Below are 22736 nucleotides of genomic sequence, written 5' to 3'. Positions count from 1 at the left end.
AGACCCGGTTTATACTCCTCCAGCATGTCAGTGATGTATTCTGGGCATACACCATTCAGTGACGTGTAGACAAGTAGCATCACTTTAAATCTATTCTGTAACTAACCGGAAGCCAGTGTAAAGATGTCAGGACTGGAGGGATGTTCTCTGTTCTGCTGGTCCTGGTCAGGACTGGAGTGATGTTCTCTGTTCTGCTGGTCCTGGTCAGGACTGCAGTAATGTGCTCTGTTCTCCTGGTCGCAGTCAGGACTGGAGGGATGTTCTCTGTTCTGCTGGTCCTGGTCAGGACTGGAGTGATGTTCTCTGTTCTGCTGGTCCCGGTCAGGACTGGAGTAATGTGCTCTGTTCTCCTGGTCCTGGTCAGGACTGGAGTGATGTTCTCTGTTCTCCTGGTCCTGGTCAGGACTGCAGTAATGTGCTCTGTTCTCCTGGTCCTGGTCAGGACTGGAGTGATGTTCTCTGTTCTGCTGATCCTGGTCAGGACTGCAGTAATGTGCTCTGTTCTCTTGGTCCTGGTCAGGACTGGAGTAATGTGCTCTGTTCTCCTGGTCCTGGTCAGGACTGGAGTGATGTTCTCTGTTCTGCTGGTCCCAGTCAGGACTGGAGTAATGTGCTCTGTTCTCCTGGTCCTGGTCAGGACTGGAGTGATGTTCTCTGTTCTGCTGGTCCCGGTCAGGACTGGAGTAATGTGCTCTGTTCTTCTGGTCCTGGTCAGGACTGGAGTGATGTTCTCTGTTCTCCTGGTCCTGGTCAGGACTGCAGTAACGTGCTCTGTTCTCCTGGTCCTGGTCAGGACTGGAGTGATGTTCTCTGTTCTGCTGGTCCTGGTCAGGACTGCAGTAATGTGCTCTGTTCTCCTGGTCCTGGTCAGGACTGGAGTAATGTGCTCTGTTCTCCTGGTCCTGATCAGGACTGGAGTGATGTTCTCTGTTCTCCTGGTCCCGGTCAGGACTGGAGTAATGTGCTCTGTTCTCCTGGTCCTGGTCAGGACTGGAGTGATGTTCTCTGTTCTCCTGGTCCTGGTCAGGACTGCAGTAATGTGCTCTGTTCTCCTGGTCCTGTTCAGGACTGGAGTGATGTTCTCTGTTCTCCTAGTCCTGGTCAGGACTGGAGTAATGTGCTCTGTTCTCCTGGTCCTGGTCAGGACTGGAGTGATGTTCTCTGTTCTCCTAGTCCTGGTCAGGACTGGAGTAATGTGATTTGTTCTCCTGGTCCTGGTCAGGACTGGAGTGATGTTCTCTGTTCTCCTGGTCCTGGTCAGGACTGGAGTGATGTTCTCTGTTCTGCTGGTCCTGGTCAGGACTGCAGTAATGTGCTCTGTTCTCCTGGTCCTTTTCAGGACTGGAGTGATGTCCTCTGTTCTCCTAGTCCTGGTCAGGACTGGAGTGATGTGCTCTGTTCTCCTGGTCCTGGTCAGGACTGGAGTGGTGTTCTCTGTTCTCCTAGTCCTGGTCAGGACTGGAGTAATGTGATTTGTTCTCCTGGTTCTGGTCAGGACTGGAGTGATGTTCTCTGTTCTCCTGGTCCTGGTCAGGACTGGAGTGATGTTCTCTGTTCTCCTGGTCCTGGTCAGGACTGGAGTGATGTTCTCTGTTCTCCTAGTCCTGGTCAGGACTGGAGTGATGTGCTCTGTTCTCCTGGTCCTGGTTAAAACTCTAGCAGCAGCATTCTGAATAAGCTGCAGCTGTTTGATGGTCTTTTTGGGAAGACCAGTCAAGAGACCGTTACAGTAACCACTTCTACTAGAGATACAAGTATGGAGGAGCTTCTCTTGGTCATTTTGGGATACCAGAGCCTTCATTCTGGTTATGTTTTTAGGATGATAGGAGGCTGTTTTAGTGATTGCTTTGATATGGCTGCTGAACGTGAGATCTGAATATATTAAGACAGCAAGATTTTGGACTTGGTCTTTGGTTTTTAGAGCTCGACTTGAATTGTTCATTCATAATAGTTCTCTTCTCTTTGTTGCTAAACACAATAATCTCTGTGTTTTCCTTATTTAATTAGAGCTAGTTTTGGCTCAACAAATTATTTATCTGCTCCGAAAAGTGACGCAGTGAGTCTACTGGGCTGAGATCTCCAGACAATAGAGCCAGATACATCTGACTATCATCTGCATAACTATGTAATGTCCAGACAAGAGAGCCAGATACATCTGACTATCATCTGCATAACTATGTAATGTCCAGACGAGAGAGCCAGATACATCTGACTATCATCTGCATAGCTATGTAATCTCCAGGTGAGAGAGCCAGATATATCTGACTATCATCTGCATAGCTATGTAATCTCCAGGTGAGAGAGTCAGATACATCTGACTATCATCTGCATTAGCTATCTAATCTCCAGGTGAGAGAGCCAGATACATCTGACTATCATCTGCATTAGCTATCTAATCTCCAGGTGAGAGAGCCAGATATATCTAACTATCATCTGCATAGCTATGTAATCAACAGGTGAGAGAACCAGATACATCTGACTATCATCTGCATAACTATGTAATCTCCAGGTGAGAGAGCCAGATATATCTGACTATCATCTGCATAACTATGTAATCTCCAGGTGAGAGAGTCAGATACATCTGACTATCATCTGCATTAGCTATGTAATGTCCAGACGAGAGAGCATGATACATCTGACTATCATCTGCATTAGCTATCTAATCTCCAGGTGAGAGAGTCAGATACATCTGACTATCATCTGCATAGCTATGTAATCTCCAGGTGAGAGAGTCAGATACATCTGACTATCATCTGCATTAGGTATGTAATGTCAAGACGAGAGAGCCAGATACATCTGACTATCATCTGCATAACTATGTAATCTCCAGGTGAGAGAGCCAGATATATCTGACTATCATCTGCATAACTATGTTAATCTCCAGGTGAGAGAGTCAGATACATCTGACTATCATCTGCATAACTATGTAATCTCCAGACGAGAGAGCCAGATACATCTGACTATCATCTGCATAACTATGTAATCTCCAGGTGAGAGAGTCAGATACATCTGACTATCATCTGCATAGCTATGTAATCTCCAGGTGAGAGAGCCAGATACATCTGACTATCATCTGCATAGCTATGTAATCTCCAGGTGAGAGAGCCAGATATATTTGACTATCATCTGCATAGCTATGTAATCAACAGGTGAGAGAGCCAGATACATCTGACTATCATCTGCATTAGCTATCTAATCTCCAGGTGAGAGAGCCAGATATATCTAACTATCATCTGCATAGCTATGTAATCAACAGGTGAGAGAGCCAGATACATCTGACTATCATCTGCATAGCTATGTAATCAACAGGTGAGAGAACCAGATACATCTGACTATCATCTGCATAACTATGTAATCTCCAGGTGAGAGAGTCAGATACATCTGACTATCATCTGCATTAGCTATGTAATGTCCAGACGAGAGAGCCAGATACATCTGACTATCATCTGCATTAGCTATCTAATCTCCAGGTGAGAGAGCCAGATACATCTGACTATCATCTGCATATCTATGTAATCTCCAGGTGAGAGAGGCAGATACATCTGACTATCATCTGCATAGCTATGTAATCTCCAGGTGAGAGAGCCAGATACATCTGACTATCAACTGCATAGCTATGTAATCTCCAGGTGAATACATCTGACTATCATCTGCATAGCTATGTAATCTCCAGGTGAGAGAGCCAGATACATCTGACTATCATCTGCATAGCTATGTAATCTCCAGGTTGTTGGTCGGAAGAATTTGGCCTCAGGGCAGCATGTAAAGATTAAACATTAGAGAGTCTTCATCGCCTGTGTGTGTGTGTGTGTGTGTGTGTGTGTGTGTATACATGTTTAGCTATCCTAATGTGGAAAAACCAGAAACCCCCTACCTTGTGTGGACATTTTAGAGGTCCTCACAAGTAAAAGGGTCTATTTTAGGGTTAGGACTTGGTTTTAGGGTTAAGGTTAGAATTAAGGTTAGGTAATAGTTAGGGTAATAGTGAGGGTTAGCGTTAGGGTTAGGCATGTAGTTTGCGTGGTTAAGGTTAGGGTTATGGGCTAGGAAATGAATGTAATCAGTCAGGGGTCCTCATAAGGATAGTGAAACGAGTGTGTGTGTGTGTGTGTGTGTGTGTGTGTGTGTATATATATATATATATATATATATATATATATATATATATATATATATATAAAGAGAACTACACACAAGTTTACAGAAAAGTTTACGCTTGGAGGTTTCCAGCTGGGGGGCTGCTTGGAGGTTTCCAGCTGGGGGGCTGCTTGGGGGTTTCCAGCTGGGGGGCTGCTTGTTCCATGTCCAACTCCCGCTCACAGCTTCCCCCATTGTTCATTTCTCCTGCAGGATGAAACAATATAGTATATCTTTGGCTAATCCTCTGCCACCTCCTCTCCCCTCCTCCGTCTAGGGCAACACCTTCCAGGCGGTGGTAGGCTATGACGAGACAGACTCCTACGCTCTGTTCCTTTATCCGGAAGACGGCCTGCATTTCTTCGGGACACGGCCGAAGGTAAAACTGCTCTTGCACCACATCTGGCAGCTTCCTGTATTACTTTAAGGTTCAAGCCCCTGGATCTTCAAATGAACACTCAGCCCTGTCAGTACACCCAACCGTGTTGTACACACTGCACAGTATATACTGTACTGTACATGTTGTATATGCTGTACTGCACTGTACACACTGTACTGTACATGTACATACCGTACTGTACTGTACATACTGTACTGAACATGATGTACATACTGTACTGTTGTATATACTGTACTGTACATGTACATACTGTACAGTACTGTTGTATATACTGTACTGTCCATGTTGTATACACTGTACTGTACATGATGTACATACTGTACTGTACATGTTGCATATACTGTACATGTTGTATATACTGTACATATTGTATATACGTTACTGTACATGTTGTGTATACTGTACTGTACTAGATGTACATACTGTACTGTACATGTTGTATATACTGCGCTGTACATGATGTACACACTGTACCGTATATGATGTACATACTGTACTGTACATGTTGCACATACTGTACTGCACTGTACATACTGTACTGTACATGTGCATACTGTACTGTACATACTGTACAGTACTGTTGTATATACTGTACTGTACATTTTGTATACACTGCACTGTACATGATATACATATTGTACTGTACATGTTGCATATACTGTACATGTTGTATATACTGTACATATTGTATATACTTTACTGTACATGTTGTATATACTGTACTGTACTAGATGTACCTACTGTACTATACATGTTGTATATACTGCGCTGTACATGGTATACACACTGTACCGTACATGTTGTACATACTGTACTGTACATGTTGTATATACTGTACTGTACATGATTTACATACTGTACTGTAAATGTTGCATATACTGTACGTGTTGTATATACTGTACATGATGTACATATTGTACTGTACATGATGTACATACTGTACTGCACATGTTGTACATACTGTACTGTACATGATGTACATACTGTACTGTACATATTTTATATACTGTACTGTACATGTTGCACATACTGTGCTGTACATGATGTATATACTGTACTGTACATGTTGTACATACCGTACTGTATATGTTGTATATAGTGCACTGTACATGATGTATATACTGTACTGTACATGTTGTACATACTGTACTGTACATGTTGTATATGCTGTACTGTACATAATGTACATACTGTACTGTACTGTTGTATATACTGTATGTGTTGTATATACTGTATTGTACATGTTGTATATACCGTACTGTGCTGATGTACATACTGTACTGTATATGTTGTATACAATTTACTGTACATGTTGTATATACTGTAATGTACATGATGTACATACTGTACTGTACATGTTGTATATATACTGTACTGTACATGATGTACATAATGTAGTGTACATGATGTACATACTGTACTGTACATGTTGTATATACTGTACTGTACATAATGTACATACTGTACTGTACTGTTGTATATACTGTATGTGTTGTATATACTGTAATGTACATGACGTACATACTGTACTGTACATGATGTACATAGTCTACTGTGTATGTTGTATACACTCAACTGTACCTGTTGTATATACCGTACTGTGCATGATGTATATACTGTACTGTATATGTTTTATATCATGTACTGTACATGTCGTATATACCGTACCTGATGTATATAATGTACTTTACATGTTATATATACTGTACTGTACGTGTTGCACATACTGTTCTGTAAATGTATATACTGTATGTGATGTATATAATGTACTTTACATGTTGTATATACGGTACTGTACATGATTTACATACTTTACTGGATATGTTGTATATACTGTAATGTAAGTGTTGCACATACTGTATTGTACATGTTGTATATACTGTACGTGTTGTATATACTGTATTGTACATGATGTATATACTCTACTGTACGTGTTGTACATACTGTACTGTACATGATATATATACTGTACGTGTTGTATATACTGTACTGTATATGTTGTACATAATGTACTGTACGTATTGTACATACTGTACTGTTCATGTTTTCAATACTCTAGTGTTGTATATATTGTACTGTACGTGTTGTATTACTGTACTGTACACGTTGTACATATTGTACTGTACATGATATATATACTGTATATACTGTATATGCTGTATATGTTGTATATACTGTACTGTACATGTTGTACATACTATACGGTACATGTTGTATATACTGTACGTGTTGTACATACTGTACATGATATATATACTGTACCGTACATGTTGTATATACTGTAGTGTAAGTATTGTACCTTATTCTATGTTAACTAGACTGAGAGAGTTGTGTTGTAGTGTTGTTATTCTATGTTAACTACACTGAGAGAGTTGTGTTGTTGTGTTGTTATTCTATGTTAACTACACTCAGAGAGTTGTGTTATAGTGTTGTTATTCTATGTTAACTACACTCAGAGAGTTGTGTTATAGTGTTGTTATTATATGTTAACTACATTCAGAGAGTTGTGTTGTAGTGTTGTTTTTCTATGTTAACTACACTGAGAGTGCTGTGTTATAGTGTTGTTATTATATGTTAACTACACTGAGAGAGTTGTGTTGTAGTGTTGTTATTCTATGTTCAGTACACTGTGAGAGTTGTGTTATAGTGTTGCTATTATATGTTAGCTACACAGAGAGTTGTGTTGTAGTGTTGTTATTCTATGTTAACTACACTGAGAGAGTTGTGTTGTAGTGTTGATATTCTATGTGAACTACACTGAGAGAGTTGTGTTGTAGTGTTGATATTCTATGTTAACTACACTGAGAGAGTTGTGTTATAGTGTTGTTATTCTACGTTAAGTACACTGAGAGAGTTGTGTTGTAGTGTTGTTATTCTATGTTAACTACACTGAGAGAGTTGTGTTGTAGCGTTGTTATTCTATGTTAACTACACTGAGAGAGTTGTGTTGTAGTGTTGTTATTCTGTGAACTACACTGAGAGAGTTGTGTTGTAGTGTTGTTATTCTATGTTAACTACACTGAGAGAGTTGTGTTGCAGTTTTGTTTTTCTATGTGAACTACACTGAGAGAGTTGTGTTATAGTGTTGTTATTCTATGTTAACGACACTGAAAGAGTTGTGTTGTAGTGCTGTTATTCGATGTGAACTACACTGAGAGAGTTGTGTTAAAGTGTTGTTATTCTATGTGAACTACACTGAGAGAGTTGTGTCGTAGTGTTGTTATTCTATGTGAACTACACTGAGAGAGTTGTGTCGTAGTGTTGTTATTCTATGTTAACTACACTGAGAGAGTTGTGTTGTAGTGTTGTTATTCTATGTTAACTACCCTGAGAGAGTGGTGTTGTAGTGTTGTTATTCTATGTTAACTACACTGAGAGAGTTGTGTTGTCGTGTTGTTATTCTATGTTAACTACACTGAGAGATTTGTGCTATAGTGTTGTTATGCTATGTGAACTACACTGAGAGAGTTGTGTTATAGTGTTGTTATTCTATGTGAACTACACTGAGAGAGTTGTGTTGTAGTGTTGTTATTCGATGTGAACTACACTGAGAGAGTTGTGTTAAAGTGTTGTTATTCTATGTGAACTACACTGAGAGAGTTGTGTCGTAGTGTTGTTATTCTATGTGAACTACACTGAGAGAGTTGTGTTGTAGTGTTGTTATTCTATGTGAACTACACTGAGAGAGTTGTGTTGTAGTGTTGTTATTCTATGTGAACTACACTGACAGTTGTGTTGTAGTGTTGTTATTCTATGTTAACTACACTGAGAGAGTTGTGTTGTAGTGTTGTTATTATATGTGAACTACACTGACAGTTGTGTTGTAGTGTTGTTATTGTATGTTAACTACACTGAGAGAGTTGTGTTGTAGTGTTGTTATTCTATGGTAACTACACTGAGAGAGTTGTGTTATAGTGTTGTTATTATATGTTAACTACACTGAGAGAGTTGTGTTGTAGTGTTGTTATTCTATGTTAACTACACTGAGAGAGTTGTGTTATAGTGTTGTTATTATATGTTAACTACACTGAGAGAGTTGTGTTGTAGTGTTGTTATTCTATGTGAACTACACTGAGAGAGTTGTGTTGTAGTGTTGTTATTCTATGTGAACTACACTGAGAGAGTTGTGTTGTAGTGTTGATATTCTATGTTAACTACACTGAGAGAGTTGTGTTATAATGTTGTTATTCTATGTTAACTACACGGAGAGAGTTGTGTTGTAGTGTTGTTATTCTACGTTAACTACACTGAGAGAGTTGTGTTATAGTGTTGTTATTCTATGTTAACTACACTGAGAGAGTTGTGTTGTAGTGTTGTTATTCTATGTTAACTACACTGAGAGAGTTGTGTTGTAGTGTTGTTATTCTATGTTAACTACCCTGAGAGAGTGGTGTTGTAGTGTTGTTATTCTATGTTAACTACACTGAGAGAGTTGTGTTGTCGTGTTGTTATTCTATGTTAACTACACAGAGAGTTGTGCTATAGTGTTGTTATGCTATGTTAACTACACTGAGAGAGTTGTGTTATAGTGTTGTTATTCTATGTGAACTACACTGAGAGAGTTGTGTTGTAGTGTTGTTATTCGATGTGAACTACACTGAGAGAGCTGTGTTAAAGTGTTGCTATTCTATGTGAACTACACTGAGAGAGTTGTGTTGTAGTGTTGTTATTCTATGTTAACTACACTGAGAGAGTTGTGTTGTAGTGTTGTTATTCTATGTTAACTACACTGAGAGAGTTGTGTTGTAGTGTTGTTATTCTATGTTAACTACACTGAGAGAGTTGTGTTGTAGTGTTGTTATTCTATGTGAACTACACTGACAGTTGTGTTGTAGTGTTGTTATTCTATGTTAACTACACTGTGAGAGTGGTGTTGTAGTGTTGTTATTCTACGTTAACTACACTGAGAGAGTTGTGTTGTAGTGTTGTTATTCTATGTTAACTACACTGAGAGAGTTGTGTTATAGTGTTGTTATTATATGTTAACTACACTGAGAGAGTTGTGTTGTAGTGTTGTTATTCTATGTGAACTACACTGAGAGAGTTGTGTTGTAGTGTTGTTATTCTATGTGAACTACACTGAGAGAGTTGTGTTGTAGTGTTGATATTCTATGTTAACTACACGGAGAGAGTTGTGTTATAATGTTGTTATTCTATGTTAACTACACGGAGAGAGTTGTGTTGTAGTGTTGTTATTCTACGTTAACTACACTGAGAGAGTTGTGTTATAGTGTTGTTATTCTATGTTAACTACACTGAGAGAGTTGTGTTGTAGTGTTGTTATTCTATGTTAACTACACTGAGAGAGTTGTGTTGTAGTGTTGTTATTCTATGTTAACTACCCTGAGAGAGTGGTGTTGTAGTGTTGTTATTCTATGTTAACTACACTGAGAGAGTTGTGTTGTCGTGTTATTCTATGTTAACTACACTGAGAGAGTTGTGCTATAGTGTTGTTATGCTATGTTAACTACACTGAGAGAGTTGTGTTATAGTGTTGTTATTCTATGTGAACTACACTGAGAGAGTTGTGTTGTAGTGTTGTTATTCGATGTGAACTACACTGAGAGAGTTGTGTTAAAGTGTTGTTATTCTATGTGAACTACACTGAGAGAGTTGTGTTGTAGTGTTGTTATTCTATGTTAACTACACTGAGAGAGTTGTGTTGTAGTGTTGTTATTCTATGTTAACTACACTGAGAGAGTTGTGTTGTAGTGTTGTTATTCTATGTTAACTACACTGAGAGAGTTGTGTTATAGTGTTGTTATTCTATGTTAACTACACTGAGAGAGTTGTGTTAAAGTGTTATTATTCTATGTTAACTACACTGAGAGAGTTGTGTTGTAGTGTTGTTATTCTATGTTAACTACACTGAGAGAGTTGTGTTGTAGTGTTGTTATTCTATGTGAACTACCCTGAGAGAGTGGTGTTGTAGTGTTGTTATTCTATGTTAACTACACTGAGAGAGTTGTGTTGTCGTGTTGTTATTCTATGTTAACTACACTGAGAGAGTTGTGCTATAGTGTTGTTATGCTATGTTAACTACACAGAGAGAGTTGTGTTATAGTGTTGTAATTCTATGTGAACTACACTGAGAGAGTTGTGTTGTAGTGTTGTTATTCGATGTGAACTACACTGAGAGAGTTGTGTTAAAGTGTTGTTATTCTATGTGAACTACACTGAGAGAGTTGTGTTGTAGTGTTGTTATTCTATGTTAACTACACTGAGAGAGTTGTGTTGTAGTGTTGTTATTCTATGTTAACTACACTGAGAGAGTTGTGTTATAGTGTTGTTATTATATGTTAACTACACTGAGAGAGTTGTGTTGTAGTGTTGTTATTCTATGTGAACTACACTGAGAGAGTTGTGTTGTAGTGTTGTTATTCTATGTGAACTACACTGAGAGAGTTGTGTTGTAGTGTTGATATTCTATGTTAACTACACGGAGAGAGTTGTGTTATAATGTTGTTATTCTATGTTAACTACACGGAGAGAGTTGTGCTGTAGTGTTGTTATTCTACGTTAACTACACTGAGAGAGTTGTGTTATAGTGTTGTTATTCTATGTTAACTACACTGAGAGAGTTGTGTTGTAGTGTTGTTATTCGATGTGAACTACACTGAGAGAGTTGTGTTGTAGTGTTGTTATTCGATGTGAACTACACTGAGAGAGTTGTGTTAAAGTGTTGTTATTCTATGTGAACTACACTGAGAGAGTTGTGTTGTAGTGTTGTTATTCTATGTTAACTACACTGAGAGAGTTGTGTTGTAGTGTTGTTATTCTATGTTAACTACACTGAGAGAGTTGTGTTGTAGTGTTGTTATTCTATGTTAACTACACTGAGAGAGTTGTGTTATAGTGTTGTTATTCTATGTTAACTACACTGAGAGAGTTGTGTTAAAGTGTTATTATTCTATGTTAACTACACTGAGAGAGTTGTGTTGTAGTGTTGTTATTCTATGTTAACTACACTGAGAGAGTTGTGTTGTAGTGTTGTTATTCTATGTGAACTACCCTGAGAGAGTGGTGTTGTAGTGTTGTTATTCTATGTTAACTACACTGAGAGAGTTGTGTTGTCGTGTTGTTATTCTATGTTAACTACACTGAGAGAGTTGTGCTATAGTGTTGTTATGCTATGTTAACTACACAGAGAGAGTTGTGTTATAGTGTTGTAATTCTATGTGAACTACACTGAGAGAGTTGTGTTGTAGTGTTGTTATTCGATGTGAACTACACTGAGAGAGTTGTGTTAAAGTGTTGTTATTCTATGTGAACTACACTGAGAGAGTTGTGTTGTAGTGTTGTTATTCTATGTTAACTACACTGAGAGAGTTGTGTTGTAGTGTTGTTATTCTATGTTAACTACACTGAGAGAGTTGTGTTATAGTGTTGTTATTATATGTTAACTACACTGAGAGAGTTGTGTTGTAGTGTTGTTATTCTATGTGAACTACACTGAGAGAGTTGTGTTGTAGTGTTGTTATTCTATGTGAACTACACTGAGAGAGTTGTGTTGTAGTGTTGATATTCTATGTTAACTACACGGAGAGAGTTGTGTTATAATGTTGTTATTCTATGTTAACTACACGGAGAGAGTTGTGTTGTAGTGTTGTTATTCTACGTTAACTACACTGAGAGAGTTGTGTTATAGTGTTGTTATTCTATGTTAACTACACTGAGGGAGTTGTGTTGTAGTGTTGTTATTCTATGTTAACTACACTGAGAGAGTTGTGTTGTAGTGTTGTTATTCTATGTTAACTACCCTGAGAGAGTGGTGTTGTAGTGTTGTTATTCTATGTTAACTACACTGAGAGAGTTGTGTTGTCGTGTTGTTATTCTATGTTAACTACACTGAGAGAGTTGTGCTATAGTGTTGTTATGCTATGTTAACTACACTGAGAGAGTTGTGTTATAGTGTTGTTATTCTATGTGAACTACACTGAGAGAGTTGTGTTGTAGTGTTGTTATTCGATGTGAACTACACTGAGAGAGTTGTGTTAAAGTGTTGTTATTCTATGTGAACTACACTGAGAGAGTTGTGTTGTAGTGTTGTTATTCTATGTTAACTACACTGAGAGAGTTGTGTTGTAGTGTTGTTATTCTATGTGAACTACCCTGAGAGAGTGGTGTTGTAGTGTTGTTATTCTATGTTAACTACACTGAGAGAGTTGTGTTGTCGTGTTTTTATTCTATGTTAACTACACTGAGAGAGTTGTGCTATAATGTTGTTATGCTATGTTAACTACACAGAGAGAGTTGTGTTATAGTGTTGTAATTCTATGTGAACTACACTGAGAGAGTTGTGTTGTAGTTTTGTTATTCGATGTGAACTACACTGAGAGAGTTGTGTTAAAGTGTTGTTATTCTATGTGAACTACACTGAGAGAGTTGTGTTGTAGTGTTGTTATTCTATGTTAACTACACTGAGAGAGTTGTGTTGTAGTGTTGTTATTCTATGTTAACTACACTGAGAGAGTTGTGTTGTAGTGTTGTTATTCTATGTTAACTACACTGAGAGAGTTGTGTTGTAGTGTTGTTATTCGATGTGAACTACACTGAGAGAGTTGTGTTAAAGTGTTGTTATTCTATGTGAACTACACTGAGAGAGTTGTGTCGTAGTGTTGTTATTCTATGTGAACTACACTGAGAGAGTTGTGTTGTAGTGTTGTTATTCTATGTGAACTACACTGAGAGAGTTGTGTTGTAGTGTTGTTATTCTATGTGAACTACACTGACAGTTGTGTTGTAGTGTTGTTATTCTATGTTAACTACACTGAGAGAGTTGTGTTGTAGTGTTGTTATTATATGTGAACTACACTGACAGTTGTGTTGTAGTGTTGTTATTGTATGTTAACTACACTGAGAGAGTTGTGTTGTAGTGTTGTTATTCTATGGTAACTACACTGAGAGAGTTGTGTTATAGTGTTGTTATTATATGTTAACTACACTGAGAGAGTTGTGTTGTAGTGTTGTTATTCTATGTTAACTACACTGAGAGAGTTGTGTTATAGTGTTGTTATTATATGTTAACTACACTGAGAGAGTTGTGTTGTAGTGTTGTTATTCTATGTGAACTACACTGAGAGAGTTGTGTTGTAGTGTTGTTATTCTATGTGAACTACACTGAGAGAGTTGTGTTGTAGTGTTGATATTCTATGTTAACTACACTGAGAGAGTTGTGTTATAATGTTGTTATTCTATGTTAACTACACGGAGAGAGTTGTGTTGTAGTGTTGTTATTCTACGTTAACTACACTGAGAGAGTTGTGTTATAGTGTTGTTATTCTATGTTAACTACACTGAGAGAGTTGTGTTGTAGTGTTGTTATTCTATGTTAACTACACTGAGAGAGTTGTGTTGTAGTGTTGTTATTCTATGTTAACTACCCTGAGAGAGTGGTGTTGTAGTGTTGTTATTCTATGTTAACTACACTGAGAGAGTTGTGTTGTCGTGTTGTTATTCTATGTTAACTACACAGAGAGTTGTGCTATAGTGTTGTTATGCTATGTTAACTACACTGAGAGAGTTGTGTTATAGTGTTGTTATTCTATGTGAACTACACTGAGAGAGTTGTGTTGTAGTGTTGTTATTCGATGTGAACTACACTGAGAGAGTTGTGTTAAAGTGTTGCTATTCTATGTGAACTACACTGAGAGAGTTGTGTTGTAGTGTTGTTATTCTATGTTAACTACACTGAGAGAGTTGTGTTGTAGTGTTGTTATTCTATGTTAACTACACTGAGAGAGTTGTGTTGTAGTGTTGTTATTCTATGTTAACTACACTGAGAGAGTTGTGTTGTAGTGTTGTTATTCTATGTGAACTACACTGACAGTTGTGTTGTAGTGTTGTTATTCTATGTTAACTACACTGTGAGAGTGGTGTTGTAGTGTTGTTATTCTACGTTAACTACACTGAGAGAGTTGTGTTGTAGTGTTGTTATTCTATGTTAACTACACTGAGAGAGTTGTGTTATAGTGTTGTTATTATATGTTAACTACACTGAGAGAGTTGTGTTGTAGTGTTGTTATTCTATGTGAACTACACTGAGAGAGTTGTGTTGTAGTGTTGTTATTCTATGTGAACTACACTGAGAGAGTTGTGTTGTAGTGTTGATATTCTATGTTAACTACACGGAGAGAGTTGTGTTATAATGTTGTTATTCTATGTTAACTACACGGAGAGAGTTGTGTTGTAGTGTTGTTATTCTACGTTAACTACACTGAGAGAGTTGTGTTATAGTGTTGTTATTCTATGTTAACTACACTGAGAGAGTTGTGTTGTAGTGTTGTTATTCTATGTTAACTACACTGAGAGAGTTGTGTTGTAGTGTTGTTATTCTATGTTAACTACCCTGAGAGAGTGGTGTTGTAGTGTTGTTATTCTATGTTAACTACACTGAGAGAGTTGTGTTGTCGTGTTATTCTATGTTAACTACACTGAGAGAGTTGTGCTATAGTGTTGTTATGCTATGTTAACTACACTGAGAGAGTTGTGTTATAGTGTTGTTATTCTATGTGAACTACACTGAGAGAGTTGTGTTGTAGTGTTGTTATTCGATGTGAACTACACTGAGAGAGTTGTGTTAAAGTGTTGTTATTCTATGTGAACTACACTGAGAGAGTTGTGTTGTAGTGTTGTTATTCTATGTTAACTACACTGAGAGAGTTGTGTTGTAGTGTTGTTATTCTATGTTAACTACACTGAGAGAGTTGTGTTGTAGTGTTGTTATTCTATGTTAACTACACTGAGAGAGTTGTGTTATAGTGTTGTTATTCTATGTTAACTACACTGAGAGAGTTGTGTTAAAGTGTTATTATTCTATGTTAACTACACTGAGAGAGTTGTGTTGTAGTGTTGTTATTCTATGTTAACTACACTGAGAGAGTTGTGTTGTAGTGTTGTTATTCTATGTGAACTACCCTGAGAGAGTGGTGTTGTAGTGTTGTTATTCTATGTTAACTACACTGAGAGAGTTGTGTTGTCGTGTTGTTATTCTATGTTAACTACACTGAGAGAGTTGTGCTATAGTGTTGTTATGCTATGTTAACTACACAGAGAGAGTTGTGTTATAGTGTTGTAATTCTATGTGAACTACACTGAGAGAGTTGTGTTGTAGTGTTGTTATTCGATGTGAACTACACTGAGAGAGTTGTGTTAAAGTGTTGTTATTCTATGTGAACTACACTGAGAGAGTTGTGTTGTAGTGTTGTTATTCTATGTTAACTACACTGAGAGAGTTGTGTTGTAGTGTTGTTATTCTATGTTAACTACACTGAGAGAGTTGTGTTATAGTGTTGTTATTATATGTTAACTACACTGAGAGAGTTGTGTTGTAGTGTTGTTATTCTATGTGAACTACACTGAGAGAGTTGTGTTGTAGTGTTGTTATTCTATGTGAACTACACTGAGAGAGTTGTGTTGTAGTGTTGATATTCTATGTTAACTACACGGAGAGAGTTGTGTTATAATGTTGTTATTCTATGTTAACTACACGGAGAGAGTTGTGCTGTAGTGTTGTTATTCTACGTTAACTACACTGAGAGAGTTGTGTTATAGTGTTGTTATTCTATGTTAACTACACTGAGAGAGTTGTGTTGTAGTGTTGTTATTCGATGTGAACTACACTGAGAGAGTTGTGTTGTAGTGTTGTTATTCGATGTGAACTACACTGAGAGAGTTGTGTTAAAGTGTTGTTATTCTATGTGAACTACACTGAGAGAGTTGTGTTGTAGTGTTGTTATTCTATGTTAACTACACTGAGAGAGTTGTGTTGTAGTGTTGTTATTCTATGTTAACTACACTGAGAGAGTTGTGTTGTAGTGTTGTTATTCTATGTTAACTACACTGAGAGAGTTGTGTTATAGTGTTGTTATTCTATGTTAACTACACTGAGAGAGTTGTGTTAAAGTGTTATTATTCTATGTTAACTACACTGAGAGAGTTGTGTTGTAGTGTTGTTATTCTATGTTAACTACACTGAGAGAGTTGTGTTGTAGTGTTGTTATTCTATGTGAACTACCCTGAGAGAGTGGTGTTGTAGTGTTGTTATTCTATGTTAACTACACTGAGAGAGTTGTGTTGTCGTGTTGTTATTCTATGTTAACTACACTGAGAGAGTTGTGCTATAGTGTTGTTATGCTATGTTAACTACACAGAGAGAGTTGTGTTATAGTGTTGTAATTCTATGTGAACTACACTGAGAGAGTTGTGTTGTAGTGTTGTTATTCGATGTGAACTACACTGAGAGAGTTGTGTTAAAGTGTTGTTATTCTATGTGAACTACACTGAGAGAGTTGTGTTGTAGTGTTGTTATTCTATGTTAACTACACTGAGAGAGTTGTGTTGTAGTGTTGTTATTCTATGTTAACTACACTGAGAGAGTTGTGTTATAGTGTTGTTATTATATGTTAACTACACTGAGAGAGTTGTGTTGTAGTGTTGTTATTCTATGTGAACTACACTGAGAGAGTTGTGTTGTAGTGTTGTTATTCTATGTGAACTACACTGAGAGAGTTGTGTTGTAGTGTTGATATTCTATGTTAACTACACGGAGAGAGTTGTGTTATAATGTTGTTATTCTATGTTAACTACACGGAGAGAGTTGTGTTGTAGTGTTGTTATTCTACGTTAACTACACTGAGAGAGTTGTGTTATAGTGTTGTTATTCTATGTTAACTACACTGAGGGAGTTGTGTTGTAGTGTTGTTATTCTATGTTAACTACACTGAGAGAGTTGTGTTGTAGTGTTGTTATTCTATGTTAACTACCCTGAGAGAGTGGTGTTGTAGTGTTGTTATTCTATGTTAACTACACTGAGAGAGTTGTGTTGTCGTGTTGTTATTCTATGTTAACTACACTGAGAGAGTTGTGCTATAGTGTTGTTATGCTATGTTAACTACACTGAGAGAGTTGTGTTATAGTGTTGTTATTCTATGTGAACTACACTGAGAGAGTTGTGTTGTAGTGTTGTTATTCGATGTGAACTACACTGAGAGAGTTGTGTTAAAGTGTTGTTATTCTATGTGAACTACACTGAGAGAGTTGTGTTGTAGTGTTGTTATTCTATGTTAACTACACTGAGAGAGTTGTGTTGTAGTGTTGTTATTCTATGTGAACTACCCTGAGAGAGTGGTGTTGTAGTGTTGTTATTCTATGTTAACTACACTGAGAGAGTTGTGTTGTCGTGTTTTTATTCTATGTTAACTACACTGAGAGAGTTGTGCTATAATGTTGTTATGCTATGTTAACTACACAGAGAGAGTTGTGTTATAGTGTTGTAATTCTATGTGAACTACACTGAGAGAGTTGTGTTGTAGTTTTGTTATTCGATGTGAACTACACTGAGAGAGTTGTGTTAAAGTGTTGTTATTCTATGTGAACTACACTGAGAGAGTTGTGTTGTAGTGTTGTTATTCGATGTGAACTACACTGAGAGAGTTGTGTTAAAGTGTTGTTATTCTATGTGAACTACACTGAGAGAGTTGTGTTGTAGTGTTGTTATTCTATGTTAACTACACTGAGAGAGTTGTGTTGTAGTGTTGTTATTCTATGTTAACTACACTGAGAGAGTTGTGTTGTAGTGTTGTTATTCTATGTTAACTACACTGAGAGAGTTGTGTTATAGTGTTGTTATTCTATGTTAACTACACTGAGAGAGTTGTGTTAAAGTGTTATTATTCTATGTTAACTACACTGAGAGAGTTGTGTTGTAGTGTTGTTATTCTATGTTAACTACACTGAGAGAGTTGTGTTGTAGTGTTGTTATTCTATGTGAACTACCCTGAGAGAGTGGTGTTGTAGTGTTGTTATTCTATGTTAACTACACTGAGAGAGTTGTGTTGTCGTGTTGTTATTCTATGTTAACTACACTGAGAGAGTTGTGCTATAGTGTTGTTATGCTATGTTAACTACACAGAGAGAGTTGTGTTATAGTGTTGTAATTCTATGTGAACTACACTGAGAGAGTTGTGTTGTAGTGTTGTTATTCGATGTGAACTACACTGAGAGAGTTGTGTTAAAGTGTTGTTATTCTATGTGAACTACACTGAGAGAGTTGTGTTGTAGTGTTGTTATTCTATGTTAACTACACTGAGAGAGTTGTGTTGTAGTGTTGTTATTCTATGTTAACTACACTGAGAGAGTTGTGTTATAGTGTTGTTATTATATGTTAACTACACTGAGAGAGTTGTGTTGTAGTGTTGTTATTCTATGTGAACTACACTGAGAGAGTTGTGTTGTAGTGTTGTTATTCTATGTGAACTACACTGAGAGAGTTGTGTTGTAGTGTTGATATTCTATGTTAACTACACGGAGAGAGTTGTGTTATAATGTTGTTATTCTATGTTAACTACACGGAGAGAGTTGTGTTGTAGTGTTGTTATTTTACGTTAACTACACTGAGAGAGTTGTGTTATAGTGTTGTTATTCTATGTTAACTACACTGAGAGAGTTGTGTTGTAGTGTTGTTATTCTATGTTAACTACACTGAGAGAGTTGTGTTGTAGTGTTGTTATTCTATGTTAACTACCCTGAGAGAGTGGTGTTGTAGTGTTGTTATTCTATGTTAACTAAACTGAGAGAGTTGTGTTGTCGTGTTGTTATTCTATGTTAACTACACTGAGAGAGTTGTGCTATAGTGTTGTTATGCTATGTTAACTACACTGAGAGAGTTGTGTTATAGTGTTGTTATTCTATGTGAACTACACTGAGAGAGTTGTGTTGTAGTGTTGTTATTCGATGTGAACTACACTGAGAGAGTTGTGTTAAAGTATTGTTATTCTATGTGAACTACACTGAGAGAGTTGTGTTGTAGTGTTGTTATTCTATGTTAACTACACTGAGAGAGTTGTGTTGTAGTGTTGTTATTCTATGTGAACTACCCTGAGAGAGTGGTGTTGTAGTGTTGTTATTCTATGTTAACTACACTGAGAGAGTTGTGTTGTCCTGTTGTTATTCTATGTTAACTACACTGAGAGAGTTGTGCTATAGTGTTGTTATGCTATGTTAACTACACAGAGAGAGTTGTGTTATAGTGTTGTAATTCTATGTGAACTACACTGAGAGAGTTGTGTTGTAGTGTTGTTATTCGATGTGAACTACACTGAGAGAGTTGTGTTAAAGTGTTGTTATTCTATGTGAACTACACTGAGAGAGTTGTGTTGTAGTGTTATTATTCTATGTTAACTACACTGAGAGAGTTGTGTTGTAGTGTTGTTATTCTATGTGAACTACCCTGAGAGAGTGGTGTTGTAGTGTTGTTATTCTATGTTAACTACACTGAGAGAGTTGTGTTGTCGTGTTGTTATTCTATGTTAACTACACTGAGAGAGTTGTGCTATAGTGTTGTTATGCTATGTTAACTACACAGAGAGAGTTGTGTTATAGTGTTGTAATTCTATGTGAACTACACTGAGAGAGTTGTGTTGTAGTGTTGTTATTCGATGTGAACTACACTGAGAGTTGTGTTAAAGTGTTGTTATTCTATGTGAACTACACTGAGAGAGTTGTGTTGTAGTGTTGTTATTCTATGTTAACTACACTGAGAGAGTTGTGTTGTAGTGTTGTTATTCTATGTTAACTACACTGAGAGAGTTGTGTTGTAGTGTTGTTATTCTATGTTAACTACACTGAGAGAGTTGTGTTATAGTGTTGTTATTCTATGTTAACTACACTGAGAGAGTTGTGTTAAAGTGTTATTATTTTATGTTAACTACACTGAGAGAGTTGTGTTGTAGTGTTGTTATGCTATGTTAACTACACTGAGAGAGTTGTGTTATAGTGTTGTTATTCTATGTTAACTACACTGAGAGAGTTGTGTTAAAGTGTTATTATTCTATGTTAACTACACTGAGAGAGTTGTGTTGTAGTGTTGATATTCTATGTGAACTACACTGAGAGAGTTGTGTTGTAGTGTTGATATTCTATGTGAACTACACGGAGAGAGTTGTGTTATAATGTTGTTATTCTATGTTAACTACACTGAGAGAGTTGTGTTGTAGTGTTGTTATTCTATGTTAACTACACTGAGAGAGTTGTGTTATAGTGTTGTTATTATATGTTAACTACACTGAGAGAGTTGTGTTGTAGTGTTGTTATTCTATGTGAACTACACTGAGAGAGTTGTGTTGTAGTGTTGTTATTCTATGTGAACTACACTGAGAGAGTTGTGTTGTAGTGTTGATATTCTATGTTAACTACACGGAGAGAGTTGTGTTATAATGTTGTTATTCTATGTTAACTACACGGAGAGAGTTGTGTTGTAGTGTTGTTATTTTACGTTAACTACACTGAGAGAGTTGTGTTATAGTGTTGTTATTCTATGTTAACTACACTGAGAGAGTTGTGTTGTAGTGTTGTTATTCTATGTTAACTACACTGAGAGAGTTGTGTTGTAGTGTTGTTATTCTATGTTAACTACCCTGAGAGAGTGGTGTTGTAGTGTTGTTATTCTATGTTAACTACACTGAGAGAGTTGTGTTGTCGTGTTGTTATTCTATGTTAACTACACTGAGAGAGTTGTGCTATAGTGTTGTTATGCTATGTTAACTACACTGAGAGAGTTGTGTTATAGTGTTGTTATTCTATGTGAACTACACTGAGAGAGTTGTGTTGTAGTGTTGTTATTCGATGTGAACTACACTGAGAGAGTTGTGTTAAAGTGTTGTTATTCTATGTGAACTACACTGAGAGAGTTGTGTTGTAGTGTTGTTATTCTATGTTAACTACACTGAGAGAGTTGTGTTGTAGTGTTGTTATTCTATGTGAACTACCCTGAGAGAGTGGTGTTGTAGTGTTGTTATTCTATGTTAACTACACTGAGAGAGTTGTGTTGTCCTGTTGTTATTCTATGTTAACTACACTGAGAGAGTTGTGCTATAGTGTTGTTATGCTATGTTAACTACACAGAGAGAGTTGTGTTATAGTGTTGTAATTCTATGTGAACTACACTGAGAGAGTTGTGTTGTAGTGTTGTTATTCGATGTGAACTACACTGAGAGAGTTGTGTTAAAGTGTTGTTATTCTATGTGAACTACACTGAGAGAGTTGTGTTGTAGTGTTGTTATTCTATGTTAACTACACTGAGAGAGTTGTGTTGTAGTGTTGTTATTCTATGTGAACTACCCTGAGAGAGTGGTGTTGTAGTGTTGTTATTCTATGTTAACTACACTGAGAGAGTTGTGTTGTCGTGTTGTTATTCTATGTTAACTACACTGAGAGAGTTGTGCTATAGTGTTGTTATGCTATGTTAACTACACAGAGAGAGTTGTGTTATAGTGTTGTAATTCTATGTGAACTACACTGAGAGAGTTGTGTTGTAGTGTTGTTATTCGATGTGAACTACACTGAGAGAGTTGTGTTAAAGTGTTGTTATTCTATGTGAACTACACTGAGAGAGTTGTGTTGTAGTGTTGTTATTCTATGTTAACTACACTGAGAGAGTTGTGTTGTAGTGTTGTTATTCTATGTTAACTACACTGAGAGAGTTGTGTTGTAGTGTTGTTATTCTATGTTAACTACACTGAGAGAGTTGTGTTATAGTGTTGTTATTCTATGTTAACTACACTGAGAGAGTTGTGTTAAAGTGTTATTATTTTATGTTAACTACACTGAGAGAGTTGTGTTGTAGTGTTGTTATGCTATGTTAACTACACTGAGAGAGTTGTGTTATAGTGTTGTTATTCTATGTTAACTACACTGAGAGAGTTGTGTTAAAGTGTTATTATTCTATGTTAACTACACTGAGAGAGTTGTGTTGTAGTGTTGATATTCTATGTGAACTACACTGAGAGAGTTGTGTTGTAGTGTTGATATTCTATGTGAACTACACTGAGAGCTGCACTACACCAGAGTCACAGTCCGTGTAGTGTAAACCTACATGAACGGTACACATGGTTCTGATTCTGACATGATAGAACTGTATAATTTCGAGAAGGGTCGGCACAGTGGTTAGTGCTGTCGCCTCACAGCAAGAAGGTCCTGGGTTCGAGCCCCGGGGTAGTCCAGCCTTGGGGGTCGTCCCGGGTCGTCCTCTGTGTGGAGTTTGCATGTTCTCTGCGTGAGTTTCCTCCAGCTGCTCCGGTCCAGGGTGTGTCCCCGCCTGGTGCCCAATGACTGCTGGGATAGGCTCCAGCATCACTGAGAGCAGGACACGCGGCTTGGATGATGGATGGATGGATGGAACGATGGATGTATAGATGGATGG

The 22736-nt window shown here is 37.2% G+C and overlaps 1 protein-coding gene across 1 annotated transcript in view; it reads left to right on the top strand.

The window, feature by feature from the left end:
- Nucleotides 1–22736, top strand: part of nid2a (nidogen 2a (osteonidogen)) — a 231038-nt gene that overhangs the window by 21808 nt on the left and 186494 nt on the right. Inside the window, exon 4 of the mRNA XM_056301042.1 lies at nt 4415–4516. Within this exon, the coding sequence (XP_056157017.1) occupies nt 4415–4516 (102 nt within the window). The remainder of the gene's footprint in view (nt 1–4414; nt 4517–22736) is intronic.

The sequence above is a fragment of the Lampris incognitus genome, chromosome 21, assembly GCF_029633865.1.
Source record: "Lampris incognitus isolate fLamInc1 chromosome 21, fLamInc1.hap2, whole genome shotgun sequence".
NCBI classification, from domain to species: domain Eukaryota; kingdom Metazoa; phylum Chordata; class Actinopteri; order Lampriformes; family Lampridae; genus Lampris; species Lampris incognitus.
This window is presented reverse-complemented; position numbering and strand designations above follow the sequence as displayed.